Below are 18,326 nucleotides of genomic sequence, written 5' to 3' on the forward strand. Positions count from 1 at the left end.
TTTGCCAATGTCCAAACCATAATGCTTTTCAATATCCGCAGCAGGCAAGGGCAATATTTTCAACAATATTACGGCCAGGAACAAAGCCCGTTTGTTCATAAATTCGGGCCAATCTATCAGACAACAGTTTAGATAGAATTTGAGGACTTTCCAAAAACTTCGCTTTAGCGACTCGCTACGCCCCTTTTGGTTTGCCTGTCGGGAAAGAAAAGAAAAAGATATCGAGTGTCCTAATAACAGGAATCTTCAAGTCCTCCTCTATGTTCAAGGCATATTGTTGACATGATGTTAAGCACTTAACAATCTTCCAAGTCGTGTGAAAATGGGAATGCGACATCACTTAGAGAGGAAATCTTGGTAATCTTATATAAGGACACTCGAAAGGTCCCTTGACAAAGTCCTTGCTGGGGGTCGTAGTATTAGCCACTCATCAATTAGAAGCAGGCAAAATGGTGATGAAGATTGGTCCAAACCTTCGACCAGCGACCTGCCCATAATGCCCATCCATACTAAGACCTTATTCACACAGCGAAGAAAGGCCGAGTGGAGTCTCAGCTGGCTGCTTCTTGGCCACGCCCCCTTCCGAGAACAGATGAATGCTACTTGACTTTGGTTCTTTCACCGAGTGTTGGATCCTTCTACTAGCCCTTAAAGAAATAGCCATTCTAGCATCGCGTATTCCTCCAACTCCAACAATGGATTCTTCTTGCTTTGGCTGATCTGATCACAGAAGCAAAAAAGGCGCAATTGCACGGATCGAGCAAGTTCAAATTGACGTAACATAAAACCTATTAGTCCGAAAGCGCCGTGAAGAGCAACAAAAGTCCACAAACCGCCTAATTGACACCAACGAGTAAAATATCCTTGTGCTTCAGGACCCCATAGTAATAACAAAGAATGTGCTAAACTATTAGCGTCATGATTCAATTCATGAATTAGCCTACTAGAGTTCAATTCATAAGTGGAGCCGGCCCTGAGTATAAGAGTAATGTAATCTTATTGAAATGATATATATTTTAATTTGTCTAAATTTTTTTCATGACATAAATTTAAGAAGTTAATCGTGTTAATTTAAATAGGTGCATAAAATTAACTAGATACCTTATAAATTTAAAAAGGATAAATTTTTTGTATTAAATTGAGAGAGTAAACCTTTATTTATATTTTATTTTATTTATAGCACAGTGCAAGCAATAAACCGGATTTGATTTGTCCTCCTTTCACACTATGAATCAAAACGACAACTCTCCTCACATACTTTTGACCTCCACTCCACCACCAATCTTTTTTTATCTTCTTCTTCTTCTATCTTCTATCTTCTTCTTGTTTCTTTTTTCTCTCGTCCTTCCTTCCTTCCATGGCTACCCCACTCTTCATCTGAATTATGCTGTGAGAGAGAAAGAAAGAAAATAAACCTACCTCTCTGACTGTCTCTTTCCTATATTCGATCAAAAACCCTAATTATTCAAACTCCATTCCATATAAAGGCAAAAAACAAAAACAAACTTCTCTCTGCTGCTCCAACTATCAATTTCATGATCCGTGGGCTGTTTATTCTCTTCTTCTTTATACATAATACCCTTTTGTCCAAAGACAAACCCAGACGCTGTCTTCTTTACAGATCATCTCAGGACCTTTAAACCCACTCTCTCTCTCTCTCTCTCTCTCTCTCTTCAAGAAAAATGGATTCTGGAAACAGTGGGAGTATGCAGTCTTCAAGTGGCGGAGATGAAGAGTACGATTCACGCGCTGACTCTATCTCAGTTTTCTTCAACCCACCACCACCCTCAAACCACCACCACAACTTTCACCATCAGATATCATCTTCTTCATCTTCCATGTTTGACCCTTTGTCTAATTATTTTGATCCTTTATCATCATCAAGATCACCTCCACATTTCACTAACCCGAATTCTCTCCTCAATCTTGATTTGCTTAATTGGTCCAAAAACATAAGATCTGATACTAATTCTGCTGATCTCGGCGCTTTCATTGCTTCATCGTCGCCTACGCAGCAATTCTTCGGCAGTCAGCCACAAAGTAGACCCAGTTTTGCTTCTGTTCAGATCCCACAAGGACAAGGCTCCGGGTCAGGGCCAGGCTCAACGAATGATCAGAGTAATGTTGTTCGTAACCCAAAGAAGAGATCGAGAGCTTCTAGGCGTGCACCTACTACAGTTTTGACGACTGATACTACAAATTTCCGAGCCATGGTTCAGGAGTTTACAGGCATCCCTGCACCTCCCTTTACTTCTTCTCCTTTTCCGAGAAGCAGACTTGATCTTTTTGGAACTTCTTCTACTTTTAGATCAGCCACTCATTTGGAATCTCCTTCTCCTCCTTACCTTTTAAGACCTTTTGCTCATAAAATTCAACCCCCATTCCTTTCTTCTTCTTCTTCTACTACTACTTGCTCTTCATCTTCATCATCTTCTTCTTCTATGGTTGATGCTATAGTTTCTACTACAACTAATGTGAATTCTGCTTCTGCTTCTGCTACTAATTCTGATTTAGGCCTTTTAAACCCAATTCTGAATTTCCACCCTCTCTTCCAACCTTCTCCCAAATTCCCATTCTCCAACTCCGCCATTCTCGGCGGCACCAACAATATCAAACCTATAGAAATTCCGGCGAATGAATCTCATCTGAAAATGGGTGTTTTTGAGGACTTCGGGTTGGGCCAAGTTAATACAAATCTCTCTAATCTTCAACATATGGTGCCATCGTCATCATCTGATCACACTACCTTGCGTAGAAGCGGCGAAAACAACTGGGGAGGAAATGAAGGAGATAATCATGATCATGGTCATGGGCTTTTAAGATCCATTAATGGTAATAATGGGAAAGTAAACTACTCAGAATTTCATGGCGATAAGGGGCCAGAGAATGTTGGTACAAGAACATCTGAAGGTATGATGGAATCATGGATTTGTTCTTCAGATTGAATAATTATTATGATTAAATGCGTAATTAGTAGATGATAAATTAAATGTTATTATGAGCATTAAGATAGATATTCGATCACGAAAAGCAGAAAAGGGAAAGAAATGATGGTCAGTATCTTACAAGCATCAAAGAGAAGAATATTTTATCTGTCTCTCCATCTTAACCAACCCAACCCATCACAACACAAATACTTAATTTAAACACTTCTCTCTCTTTTTTATATATATGTAAATACTTCTTCGTCTTGTTCATTTATATATCTTTTTTTGTCATTTTCCATGACTTATGTATCTCTGATCCTCTTATACATCCACTTACAATGATAATTAGTTTTTTTAAACGTTTATTACTCCCTATTATCTATTCTAACTTTTTTTTATATATATAATTGAGTTTCTAGAATGTGAAAGTGATGAAAGTGTGTGTTTGTTTATTTAGTTGAATCTAGTAAAGTATAGTTTAAAGAAGAAGGAAACGAAGTTGTAGTTATTGCTAATGGGGTTTGGTGTTTTTGTCTGGTTTGTTTGTTCTATAACTATTAAATTAATTTTATTTTAATTTATTGTATGGAAGTCTAAGGAGTGATTGGTGGCGAGATTTGGGGAATTGTTTGGCCGCCGCAATCTTCTTAATAGGAATTCAAAATCTATTCATGTGCTTTTGTGTTTTCTTTTTATATTTTATGCAACCATATGATATGAGTCACTACATTTTCACGTGGATATATATTAGCATAACCATGAAAATTTCTACTTTGAAAATTAACCCCAAGATAATCAAATTCTAATTATTATTTTGGCTTGCCTTATTTTATATATTTGATAATTTGTTATACTTTTGGACTCAATAGAATAATAATTATTTTATCAAAAATAAAGTACTAGTAATTTTTTTTATAAATATCTAGAGAAAATGATAAAGGATTTTATTTTATTATAAAAAAACCTAGTTACATTGACTATTAGAAACGAGGTAGTCGGCGGTGAGAATTATAATGTTTAAGGTGATATTTTGGAATAGTTATAATGTAAATATGCTTTCTGCAAAATACAGAGGAATGTTATGTTATGTTATAGTAGCTTTATAGAAACATAGAATAGAATAGAATGAATATAATTCAGAAGGCAGTGAGTGTTGGACAAGATAACCTTTTTCCTGTTGCTAATGGTTTTGACTGTTTAACAATTTACACTGCCATTCTAAATTGTTTGGAATTAATAATTGCTATATTTTTTTATTTCATTTATGAGTAATTGGGAAAAACAATAGTGATTTTATTTACAAATCTAGCATAAAATCTAGTAGATTGACAGGGAGAGATTTATAGTTCAAATTTCTTGTTCTCATGATATTATGACATTTCATAGCCACAACATGCTACGCTAAGATTAAGATATGCAACAATATTTAAGTTATCTTTTTTGCCAATTTTGCTCATATTTGAAGAATATCAGTTTGAAATAAAATTGATAAATTATTTAGAAAATTTGATTTATGATACTTTATGTTAATATATAAATTTTATTAATGTTCTACCAAATGTGTAGAAATGACATGTCATGTTTAAAGTAACTCTATTTGGGAAGTTATTCTAATTCTCAAAAGAAAACATATCCTCTTGAAAAATTACTTGGGAATAAAGCTATAACATTTCCTGCATAGCTATAGGATGATGCAATGTGAAGTGAAAATGCAAAAGTGAGTAGTATTAAGTAACGTATTTAAGCACCGTTTTCCTAATAATTGATATTATTGGTGCCGACTACTATCACTCTCATGTACTAGTTCATTTGTTTATTTCTTAATTAGTTAATGCATGCAGTTGCCTACATTCTTCATAAATCTAGTTGTGAACCCAAATTATATTACAAAATTGCCATGTATTTCTATATTCAGTGAATAATCAAAGAGATTATAAGAGTATATATATATATATACAACTCAAGTGTGGATTTCCTAAATAGAAAAAGTAATAAGAATATATTTCAAAACCCTAATCAACCATGTAACTCTACCATTCCTCTTGCAACTTGATTACATGGTGGAATTAGGGTCAACTTATCTCGAAACTCATGTTTTAGACCACGAGACATAATAATCAGCTACCTGGTCATTTGAATAAACATGTAATCTTTTACAAGAAACATTAATATCAACAAACAGTGACGGATCCAGAATTTGAGAGAGGGGGGCAAAATTTTATATAAATTTTTTTTAAACAAAATAGCATTAATTGAAAAAAATATACTTTAATAGATAATTGTTATTCGATACAAAATGTCTTAAAAAAAAAAAAAACTCCTAATGCTAAGTAGATCGACGATTACAATGTGGCAATTGATATCTACGATCTGTCATAGCTTGAAAACGATCTGCTGCCTCTACCTATACTGCTTCTTTTTAGGGTTAAGATGCAAAAATACCCCTAACATTTTGGGTTAGGAGCAATTTTACCCCTAATGTTTGTAGCCAAGAGCAATTTTACCCCTAACGTTGATAAATTGGATCAATTTCAGACACTATTATAAAATATAGTCATTTTTTTTTTATTTTGCACCAATTGCATATCAATTTGTTCTAAAAAAAGGATATAATGTTTTTTTGTAATTTAATAATAAAATTGGAGATTAATATTTATAAATTTGGTGAATTTTTTGAATTTTTTTTTGTCTAATTCATAAAAAAGACAGTATATTTTTAATATTTTTTGCACATCTCAACATATGTTTGTGATTTGTTACTGATAAAATAACGCATGTGTTGTAGATGACAAGATTCATGACCGAGAAGACAGTTTGATGAATTATTTCTCAAATTGACTCAATTTATCAACGTTAGGGGTAAAACTGCTCTCGGCTTCCAACATTAGGGATAAAATTGCATCATTTTAGACGTTAGGGGTAAAATTGCTCCTGACCCAAAACGTTAGGGGTATTTTTACACATTAACCCTTCTTTTTGGACTAATTTTTTTTTCGATGGAGGGGGGGGGGGGGGGGGGGGCAAAATCCGCCGTTGTCAACAAAGTGAAAATCAATCCTGAGTTGCTTACTCTTGGAATGAAATATAGGGTTCATAGTAAGATACGTAGCAGTTAGATTATCACACCATAATAGAGGAGACGACACTGCAAATCCAATCTAAGTAAGCAATTGTTGCAACACACTTCAAAGAAAATGGCGGCAAGAGCTATATGTTCTACCACAATTGAAAGTTACTGCCAGGGCGGTCCCTGGACATGGGCAGGAGTGGCGCCTGCCTAGGGCCCAAGCGATGGAAGGGCCCTAAAAATAATATTTTTTCTAAAAAAAATGTTAAAATTAAATCTTAAAAGATGTAACTGTTGCAGAAATACTCGTAGGCTTAAGCAATTAGCAGTGTACATTTAAGCATACCGGAGGAAATGGTCCAAAAATAAATTTTTTTATAAAAAAATACATAAATTAAAATCTCAATGACAATAAATATAATTCATAGGCCTAAACAGTCACAACATACAAATTTATGATTAATTTTTCTTATAATAATTTTTCGCATGTTGATACACATGATGGTTATTCAGAAATGGAAGTGTTGCAAATTCTTTGGCTAAAATTATTAATGTTAGCATTTGAAATTTTTTAATTTATCAAAGCAGTATATTATTATCCAAATATTTTAATTGCGTTTCGAATCCTCTTAACTATATCAATGACAGTTGTATCTGCTGAAAGAATATTTTCAAAGTTAAAATTATTGAAAATTTATTTAAGATCATCAACATTAAGAAACATAAAATGTTGAGAATGCAACACTATTTTTAGTGATTTTGCATCTAGAATGCTCGTAGATAACATTTTGTATGGGCAACTGATATTTAATTCGAAATCAAATAACTTATTTAGTTGAAATTTGATGTTTTTATTAGATCCATTGTTACGTGTAATAAAAATGTGTTATTTTTAAGTAATTTTTATTTTATATTATTGATTTTTTTACATTGTTTTTTACTTAGACTTATGTATTAGGGCCCTTATTAGGTACTTCGCCCCTAGGCCTCTAGAATCTCAGGATCGGTCCTGGTTACTGCCCTTTATTTCCGGGAACTCTGGGAAATGAGATTTGATCCAAGATAAACAATGAATCTGGTGGTTGACTTTTTGACATCTAATGAATTTGCCCAAATGACCTTGTAATAATTGTGAGACGAAAAACTCGCCAAAAATTGAATCTCATATGTTGTAGTTCCTTTAAGATAGTGAATAATGCACTTCAAAGCAACCAAATGAACTTGTGTAGGTGCACTGATAAACTGAGAAACCTTGTTGACAACAAATACAATGTTTGGACGTGTAACAGTAAGGTACTAAAGAGCACTACCGCGATACAAAAAATGATCATTAAAGGGCTCCTAAGCCAAATATACAATTGTTCACTAGGATTTATAGGGATGGAAATCAAACTACACATTTCCATATTGACTCTGCCAAGCAAATATTCAACATTTGCGCTGATTGAAAATATGCCCCTAGAACACTGTGAAACTTGTGAGCCAAGAAAGAAAGCAAGGTCACCCAAGTTTCAAATTTTGAATTATTTTTGTAATTAAAAATCAATCATTAAGTGAAAGAGACTTCAGACAGTATAGCTTGATTCGACCATTACAATAGCAATAAAGCAAGATATCAAATTTTGAGCATCAAAACCCCAATTTGAGTAATGTTGAAGTGAGGCACTATCGATGCCAAAATTGAGGTGCATGTTTTAACCCATAAATTGAATGACGAAACTTACATACATGGTTCAAAAATTGGGGGTTCATATACCCAATGGGTTATTCCATAAAAACATTATCATGAAGATGGTCATGGAGAAACACATTAGAAACATCTAGGTCACACATACACCATTTATGATAGACTACCAAGGATAAAGTTACTCGGATTTTAGCTAGTTTAACAACCAGACTGAATGTAAGAAAATAATGTTGACTCGAGCTTTTATGAAATCTTTTAGCAACAAGGTGAGCTTTCAACTGATCATGTGTACCATCTGATAAACCCATCGACAACCAATCACATTTTGTGCAAGACTCGAATGAACCAAAGACCAAATTCCATTTTCAAGCAATGAACTATATTCTTCATCCATTGCTTTTTTCCAATAAGGGAATTTATTTACTTGTGTAAAGGTTATAGGTTTCATGTCTTTATAGTCAACGTGAGCATTACAAGTTTGATGTTTTAAAGAACCGGTCTATGGTTGAGTTACCATTGCATGTTGGTAGGGCTGTAAATGAGCCGAGCCACTCATGAGCAGCTCGATGTTCGGCTCGATAAAAGGTCGGCACAACTCGGCTCGATTTGTAAATGAGCCACTCGTGAGCATGATGTACTAGCTCGGTTCGTAAACAAGCTGAGCTTGAACAGGCCAAAGCTCGGTTTGAAAGCTCGCGAGTAGGCTCGATTACAACATTTATGAACACATTTTAGTTTTATATAGTTTTGTGTTAGTTCACAAATACTTAAACTTAATATTATTTCATTTGCTATTAGATGAGTTCGTATACAAACATAATAAATGAGTAATAGACGAACTATTTGTAAGCATCTTGTTTATTTATTCATGAACTTCGTTTGTGAACTTGTTTATGTACACAATTAAAGAGCTATTTACGAGCAAACTTCATAAATATAACTAACGATTTACTTACAATCAATTCATTGTTAGATAATTTTCTTAATGTATTAAGTTTAAAGAGGATTTTGGGCACAAAACAAGCTCGAAGCTTGGCTCGAGCTCATTTATGTTCTAATGAGCTGAGCCGAGCTTGAGCAAACAAAAGCTCGGGCTCGGGCTCGAGCTCGTTAATTTTATAGTGAGTAGAGCTTGAACAGGCCAAAGCTCAGCTCAGCTTGGCTCGGTTTGGCTCAATTACAGTCCTACATGTTGGTGTTGAACAACAAAAGGATTTTCGTCTTACTGTTGGAATTGGTTGCAATGGTCCAAATTTGGTAACGTCAATGGTGTCCTAAAAAATGAATAATAGCAAGTGTGAAACACATCAACACTCAATTCGCGTATACACACCATCTCATCATACAGTACATGCAAACAGTAATGTGAAACATGTAAGTTGAGGTACGTGAAAGGAGCTACACAGTGAGACACCGCAGATCTTCATCTCGAGTCCTCGAGTGAGTATATGGTTATATATAATAAAACATTACAAAACTAATTTGTTACAATTAAAAAGATTAAATTTAATAACATAAAAAATGTCTTACTTGATCGCATCGATTTGAGCCTCAATGTCCTTATGCACCTTCGCCCACACTGTATCGAGTGCACCAGTAGATGAATTCAACCACTGCTTCTACTGTGCATATGAACTCTCCACTCGACATGTTGTTGTGTTTCCTAAGTGCAACACCTTGTTTGTCCACGCTCGACAAAACTTCTCTTTATGCACTAGCCATGTGGTCTCCACAAACTGTATCACACGAGGCCATTTGGCAGAAGTATTCTTCATGCTTATCACTGCCTCCTCATATTCGGCTACTGTCGGTGCTTCAATTATATTTTTCCATTTGGTATTCTTAAAAATTACTCCAAAATCCTTCAATCCACACAATTTGCCTACTCTATCCTCCACATCTTTATTAATATGCCATGTACACAACAAATGATGAGTTTCAGGAAAAACCTCACTAACCGATCTCATCAATCCTAACTCCCGGTCAGTAGCAATGACTGTCGGATGCACATCAGCTCCAAGCAAAAGCCTCAATTTTCCTAAAACCCACATATAACTACCCTCAGTCTCATCCTTCATAATTGCATAGGCAATCAAGAAGTTCTTGTTTGAAGGCGTCATTCCAATGCTCTCAAAAAATTGCATTTTATACTTGTTTGTTTTATATGTTGAATCCATACCAACAAACAAGTAGTAAGATCGGAACAGGATGATCGAAGTAGGATGTGCCATAAAGAGGTGAGTCACAACATTGCTGCCCGGCTCCGTTTGCGTCCAATGTATGTAATCCATATCTATAGCAAGCCGATAAAACTGATTGATTACATCCCGACCCTCAAAACTCTCAGTCCTTATTTTTTCCTGTAATTATACACATGTCTTTGGGTCGGGCAATCCTCAGGGTGTTTTTCTTTATGCTGCAAAAATAGCATAAGGCTTTACTTGAGCTGCACTCATTTGACGAACAATTTTTTTTGAACCGGGACTTAGTCCGCTCATCTGTCGATAGCCCTAACGATATACAACCAATCCATGATTGTGATGTCCTCTCTCTCCAACAACACCATTCACCATCCAACCCCCTAATTCAGCGATTTCCAAATCCTTCACATGGAATTTGCAACCACAGTATTTAGTTTTCGTATTCCTCCGTACTACTTCCTCCATATCCATATCCATATCCCTAGTCCTTTGAGTATTCTTTATACCATGGGCACATTTAACCAATATCCATTTGAACTTACCCCCTGTCTTGTGAGAAGCTATAGTTAACTCGAAGCCAAGCCGAATCGCCGTCTGTTTTGCCCAGTTAACAGCTTCCTGGTATGTTTCAAACGTCTATACAGGATAAAATTCCCACTATAATCGATACCGTTACCTCCGAAGTCTTCTAACGGAACCTGCAAATGATAACTAACGAACATTAGACTCCATTACGATCAATTTCGTCAATTTTTCAGCGCCTAAACCCCTAAAATTTAATATTCATACTACTAGGCGTGTGTATATCACGCCCCACCACATGGTGGGGCGTGATAGCCACACGCCCGATAGTCTGCCATTCTGAATTCTTGCAAAAAAAATCAGATATGCTCAATCGGAAAAATACCTCGACTTAAGCGACTTGGTCATTCTCGTCTCTTCCTGGGGATAACAGATTGATCGCCATTATACGTGTAATCTCTTATTCGGAAAGAAATGAGTTTGGGAGAGTTTGAGAGAATTTAGGGTTTTCAAATTTTTACTAAGGGGCGATATCGTCTTTTTTCGGGGCTAAGGGTGAAAAATTGGAGCTAAGTATAGTAATCCACTAAAAGAAAGAGATGGAAATGGCATTTTCGCCCTTTCCATCTCTTTAATTTTTTAACCCTCAACAACCCAAAACGACGTCGTTTTGGGCTGTTTTAGGGTTAAAAAAATAGATGGGAATGGTGAAAATGCCCTTCCCATCTGTGAAGAAGAAGACACTTTGTGTCTTCTTCTTCAGCTGCCATAGGGGGTTTTCGACGGCGTCGGAGGGTCGGCTGACTCTCCCCGTCCTCCTGGTTCCGCCCCTGTGAAGGTGTATCAGACGAAGCGAATCCAATGATAATTTTCTTTCTTGTGGCGTGACGGTTTTTTATGATCATCCGAGAGGCTAGTTGGCATAATGTCTGAAGTTAGGTTATATTAATGAGAGAAAATGTAGAATTATGACAAAATAAACAAAGCAAGGTGTGCAACAAGAAAGACAAAAAAGGATTCCCGCCAAAATGGGCAAAGGGAAATGACAAAAACCAGAATGAAAAAGAAAAGATATCTCAAAATAAGAGAAAAAGTTAGGAAACCAAGCACTCCTCTGAACATTGTTATCATTATGAATATCTTTTGCATGAATCGGTGAATTTTGTTATATTAATTATAAATTAGCATAAAGTTTATCATCTTTTTCATGATCTTATTGATTGATAGATCATGATGTTTTTCACTTCCTCCAATTATACAACTCTTTTATTTTTCATAAATCTTCTCATCTTTTCCTTTTCAAAAACCATGGCCATGTGCCCCCTTTTTATTTTTATTTTTACAAAAGGACCTCTTTTCCTCTCTCCTCATAATTAATTTTAGTAGATCCACCTCTTAATCTCCAATCAATTGTAAAATTCAAATCATTACCCATCGAATTTGGGGGGATTTTGTGCAGGGAATTCGATTGGGAATGTACTCCTCAAGAATCTCTCTCTTTTCTTAAACTGCTCAACAGAAAAAAAAAAAAAAAAAAAACTCAATGAATTAAATATTTGGTTAAATAACTTGGGTCTATACATCAATATTAAAATAACTTAATCAATACCATATCAATGTCTAAATACTTGAGGATATTTTTTTATCATTTACTATTTTCTAAAAATTTCCGGCTCGGATGTACAACATCCGGAACTACATGCATGATTATCAAACTGGTATTATATTGTTTGGAGAAATTTTACTATATTTTGAATACAATACGTGTATCCAATCAAATAATATAGTACTTGTATACATTTATTTTTTAACATCAATTATCTTCTATGAATAGTTTGGGTATATAGTAAAAATATTAAGATAAGATTGGAGATAGAAAAAGATATTAAAACGAAAAAATCATGCATGCAAATAATTAAATGTTATAAGTTAGATAAAAGGGGTGAAGAGGAAAAAATTTAGAGATATTTCATAAGAAATGCATCCGATTAATAATCCTACGTATATATATATTTATATATTTATATTATAAATATATATATATATATATATATATATATATATATATTTATACTAATAATTTTGATGATTTAAAAACAATAATTGCCTCCTCTTCTCTTCTCCTTCAAACTTTCTTCTCTTTTTTGGTTCTATTTAAGGAGAAAAAAGGAAGTTTGTCTTCCTTCTTCTTCCTCACATCGGGTTAGATTTTTTTATTTGTTTTTTGTTCTTATTTTCTTTTAGTTGGTGTTCATATATCTTTTCGGATCTCTTTATCCATCTGAATTGTATCTGCTCCCAATAATTCTTTTATTTATACTTTTTTTCGGATTTAGCAAGAGCGGAAACGATTTATTTTATGCGTAGATCAATATATCTATGTGGTTGCAACAAAAGAAAGGACTCACGTCCAAATGTTCGGAATGGCTTAAAGAATGAAGATTGGAATACAGACGCTCTTTTACAGATTTGGATTTCCAGAAAATATATGATTTATTGTTTTTTTGTGTGCTTTTTACCTTTAATAGTTTGTTTTGCTCATTGTAGTCTTTTTTATTCCTTCGTGGATTTTATGAGGTGTTATTTCTTACTGTTTTATTGTATTTGTTCTTCTTTTTCTATCTAATGAAATTATACGCATTCCCATAAAAAAAAATTTGATGATTTTTACAGATTAGTACATTATTTACGGAATACAGTAAAATTTATCTTAAAGAGAGCAAAGCATAAATGAAAATGTGATTACATGAGAAATGGATTGATTACACGTAGAAATGTAAATGTAAATTGCACCTATAATCCCCTCAACTTTGCAATTACTTTAATTATGGCTTCTAAACATTAAAAGTGGAAATTTAGTCCCTTAATTTTGAACTTTACTAACATATAATGGCTTCTTTTATCGTTAATTTTGAACTTTACTAAATTTAGTCCCTTATGGCTGATAATGATCTCAAAATGAAATAGTTGAAGAATTAAATTTCTTATTGAACAACCATTGTTATAGTTTTCTCTCTTAATCAATCGTTTTCTCTTTCATAACCAAATAATATTTAAATGATTCGAAAACCAAAAAAAATTGAAGAATTAGAGTGCTTAGGATATAATTTCCATCATTTTTACAATGGAAGTTACGCTGCTATTCAAATGATCAATTTTATTAACGGTAAAAAAAAGGCATTGTCTTAGTAAAACTCAAAGTTCAAGGATCGTAATATCGGATAGTAATAACTTGATACATAATCTTGGTTACGTGTCCAAATCGTGATGATGATTTAATGTTGTGTTGAGCCTACAAAACAGTATTCAGGTCAGACGGAGCTAAAGTTTGATAAACCCACTCCGATGTCTAAGTCAGTTTGTGATTTACGACCGAATGGAAGGATATTGATTAGTTTAGAGATAGTAGTTAACGTACCGAACCTTATGCATATATTTGTATATTTATAGTGTTTGATTAGATTTAAGGTTGTCATCTTCTTTTGGAATCCTTACAGAACTAGGATTCCCGATCGCTTAAGGAGTTCGAGCCCTAGGATGAATCTTTTGTCTCGTAGGATTCTAGAAGATCCTTTGAGATGTTGTTGTTAGAACCTTGTGGGTCGTGATGGGCTGCCGATCGTTGGGTTTGGACCGCATCCATCGTTTCAGACTTGTCGAAGTGAGTCTAGAGCCATCTTACACATGTTTGGGTCCTTATCACGCTTTAGATTTAGACCGCAATGAAGAACGTGATGACGTCACGCACGTGATATCATTTAAGCTGATATGGGATTGTAAAGTTTAGGATGATAATGACAGTAAAGAAAAATGTAGAGGAGCATTGGTGTAATTTAGGGAGAAATGGAGATAGGAGTAGTTGATAGCATCATATTGAAATTGATGGGTGGGACCATGACAGTGAATATTGCTTACTTAACTTACCCAAATGTTCATGTTAAGTAATGATGCCTTTTCTTCTCCATCTAAAAACCCTGTTACTGTGTCACAATCTGCCATAGCCATCATTTGCTTTGTTTTCAAATTAAATGAAAATGGCCTACCATACCATACAATACAATTTAGAGCCAAACTCAAAAAGATATATAACTTTATATATGGCATAGCATCCTCACCAAAAAGCCTGCCTCCATTCCCTCTCCACATGACACCATTCCCTTTTTTAAAAAGACCACCTAATAGCTACACCACATTCTTTTACTATTTTTATATTTCCATCTCCTATTTTGGCTACTTTTCATACTTGCTCTATTATACTATGTCTAAACATATACATATATATCAACTTAATCAAACAATTTCATGCTTTACTCCATTTTTGTCTATTCTTATTCATAAGGATAACTATTATATTATTAATATTCTGTAAAATATATTTTGCTTTGTATAGATTCTTAATTACTTTAGCTTTGTACAATAATAGCAAATTCCATTCAATACCAACTTAATTTTGAGATGAGAACCGTTTCATGATAGGAGAGTTTGAGTGGTTTCAAAACTCCGTTTATCTCTCGTTAAAAAAACGATTTTGCCATAGCTGCCAATGGGAATTCCTCTACGTCATAATATTCCACTGTAATCCCTGATTTTTCTTCTCCTTCGATTAGTCATCCCTTGTGTCACGAGGCTAGAGGCTAGGTCAGAGCAAAGCTCAAGCCCCTTGTGGCGCCGAGATTTTTCCAGATCCCCGGCTAGCCAATTCCTACTAAAGGAGTCTACCCCCTTTTACGCCTTTTGCATATCGTCAATTCGTCTGTTGGTAATCTGTCTGGAGGGACTCCCTTTAATTAAATGGGCTCGCATTATAGGCTAACTCCGGAGCCGAAAGTGTCCTCATGGGTTCCACCCTTAGGAGACATTCGCCTTCCTTCACGAAGGTCGGATTCCTGACTCTCCTAGTCTCTAGTGGATTAGGATGGATCGGTTAAACTAGTATTGACAACTCACCTAGGGATTGTCGGAGATCCCATACGAGGGTATCTATGTCCCCCTATAGTGTTTCGTATACCAACTCGGAACCCACGACTAGCGTATGTTGAAACATCTCATTCGCCACTCACTGCCCAATCCTCCTTGTAGCCTAGCCAATGCTCTTGTTGATGCTTCGGATGGCTTAACCATGCTTGGACTCAAGTTTGCCTATGGTCAAACTCCCTCATTGACACCTTGCTATCAAATTAACTTCAATGGACTTTATCTTATGAAAAATGCAGTTCTCACCGATGCTCAAAGGTCATCATTTGGCTGGCCATATCAATCCTGTTATAGTCCCTCCTACAAAATAATCCTCAATGGAACTCCTAATCCCAATTTTGCAAACCGGGAGCAGAGAGATCAACAAATTCTTAGTACAATTATATTGTCTCTCTCTAAGGGTGTTTTGCCTCAGGTTGTTGGTATTACCACTACTTTTGAAGCATGACAGAAGCTTGTCAAAGCCCATTTGGCTTGCTCTATGTCTGAGATACGGGACCTGAAATATTGATTACGTAATCTAAAGTGAGAGAATGAAAGTATCTCGAATTATGTTCAATCTGCTAAGTTGATCAATGATCAGCTTGTTACGCTTTAACAATCTATTTCAAATGATGATCTTGTTGAAGCTGTTATAGATGGACTAGGACTTGCTTATCATCCATTTATCCATGCACTAGAAGCACGATTGGAATCTGTATTATTTGATAATATAATTGGCTTATTACTTAGTGAAGAGCGTCAAATATTAAGGGAAATGCTTTTGTTTCCTTTATTCCTTCTGTCAATTTCGATGTGCGACATCCATTACGAGGAAGAGGACGTGGTCGAGGGGCATTCTTCGATCATTCTTCTAATTGTCCTTCCTCTACATTGTCTTCTCCATTGGATGTCAATACTCTAACTTGCCACAATTGTAAGGGCTTGGGACATATATCCAAAGAATGTCCATCTCCAAAGTTCAACAGAAACACTCGCTAAAACATTCGACTATCATCCAATTTTTCTGCCCCCATGTATCCCACTCTCAATGATTGGCTTATCGATTCAGGAGAAAATCATCACCTAACTGCAGGTTTAGGGAATCTCCATGGTCATTCTAAATACGATTTTCTCATTTCTCATGTTCGCAATTCCAAATATTCGTTGTCTAATGCTTCATTCAAGTTTGAGAATGTTCTTCGTGTCCCTCAAACTATCAACAATCTACTGTCTGTTTAATCTCTTACTAAATCTAACCTTATTTCCATTGAATTTTTTGCTAACTATTTTTTTAAAAAGGATTTGGAGACGAAAAATGAGATCCTTCGGGGAAAGGATATCATGGAGTATACATCTTATCTCTACCACCTAATGTTCTGCACCGTGCTCAAGCTTATCATATTTGACTTCCCCTTTGGCATGCTAGATTAGGCCATGCAAATTTTTCAATTGTTAAACGCACTCTTTCTAAGAATAATATTCTATTCAATAAAATAAAATAAAATTTCAGCTTTATGTGATTCATGTTGTGTGATTAAATCACATCTTTTTCCTTTTTCCAAATCCACTTTCTTTGCTAATGGTCCACTGGATTTAATATGTTCTAATCTATAGAGGCCTGCACCAGTTAATTCATTTGATAATTGTCGCTTCTATTTTCTATTTTATGACAATTACAACAAATTCTCTTGGCTATATTTTGTTCACTTTAAAACTGAATTTTTCATTTTCTTTATTAAATTTAGAACCTTGGTTGAGAAGTTCTTTGGTCGTCCAATTAAATCCTTTCAAGAAGGTTGGGGGGTGAATTTCAGGAATTAACAAACTATTTGAGCAAAAATGGCATTGATCAATGTATCCCTTATCCATATACATCCGAACAAAATGGGTGTGCAGAATGGAACATAGGCATGTGGTAGACACTAGGTTATCACTCCTACACCATTCTAGATTACCTAAAAAATTCTGGAGTTATTGTTTTAAGTGTTCCAATTACATTATTAATTGTTTGCATATTCCAACCTTAAGTTATTGTTCTCCATTGGAAAAGCTCTTGGGCGTTGCTCCTGATTACAATATACTTTGTATCTTTGGTTGTTTGTGCTACCATTGGCTTCATCCACATAACTCACATAAGCTACATCCTCGGTCACATAAATGTATTTTCTTAGGTTATAGCAAAGTTCATAAGGGTTGTTGTTGTTTTGATATCCATATTAACCAAATCTTCATCTCTCGTCATGTACTTTTTGATGAACATGTGTTTCCATATCTGGAGTTAGCTCATGAGTTTTTTCCAACTTCGTCAAGCTTGGAAATGTACAATCCATTACATGTTACCTTTCCAGCAATTACTGAACCATTCACAGCCATACCTCCTGGTGCTAATAGAACAATTAACACCTTAATTCAACCTCAGGAAACTTTGACTACTTTGAATCTTACTGTTACCTCCCCAACAATAAACCTACTGTCTCACAACCCTTAATGCCTCACCCAACAAAACACAAACTCCCCACAAGTTTTTATTCAACCACATAGTACCTAACTCCCAAACTCCATCCAACGAGCCGTCAACAAACCAACAGCCAAGGAGGAATCTATAATAGCTGCAATGGGGGAACTTCACCCCACTAAGATCTATGAAGAAATAATACCCCCTTGTAAAAAAAATCATATTTAGGCTTTTCCCCTATTAAGGCTGGTGGAAGAGAGTTGATGTGTTGTAGTTTTGAAGAAATGTGTCGAGGAAGAATGAGATCTACAGGTTAGGGTATAAAAGTTATTTTTAGTTTTTTTACACAAAATGACATCGTTCCACTTAAGTGGAATGACGTCGTTTTACGTAAAAGAAATAAAAAATTACAACTCCAATTATACTCCCCTCATTCTATGGAGGAACAGCCTGCCTAAATCCCTAAACTAAACCTAACCTCTCAACTAAATGGAATCCCCAAACTCTTGAT

The 18,326-nt window shown here is 35.0% G+C and overlaps 1 protein-coding gene across 1 annotated transcript; it reads left to right on the forward strand.

The window, feature by feature from the left end:
* The first annotated feature begins 1,222 nt into the window (after positions 1-1,222).
* On the forward strand, positions 1,223-3,322 carry LOC136228601 (uncharacterized). The gene has a single exon (XM_066017029.1). The coding sequence runs from the start codon at positions 1,683-1,685 to the stop codon at positions 2,943-2,945; it is 1,263 nt and encodes a 420-aa protein (XP_065873101.1). The 5' UTR covers positions 1,223-1,682; the 3' UTR covers positions 2,946-3,322.
* Positions 3,323-18,326: the final 15,004 nt, after the last annotated feature.

Source organism: Euphorbia lathyris, chromosome 5, assembly GCF_963576675.1.
Source record: "Euphorbia lathyris chromosome 5, ddEupLath1.1, whole genome shotgun sequence".
Taxonomy (NCBI): Eukaryota; Viridiplantae; Streptophyta; class Magnoliopsida; order Malpighiales; family Euphorbiaceae; genus Euphorbia; species Euphorbia lathyris.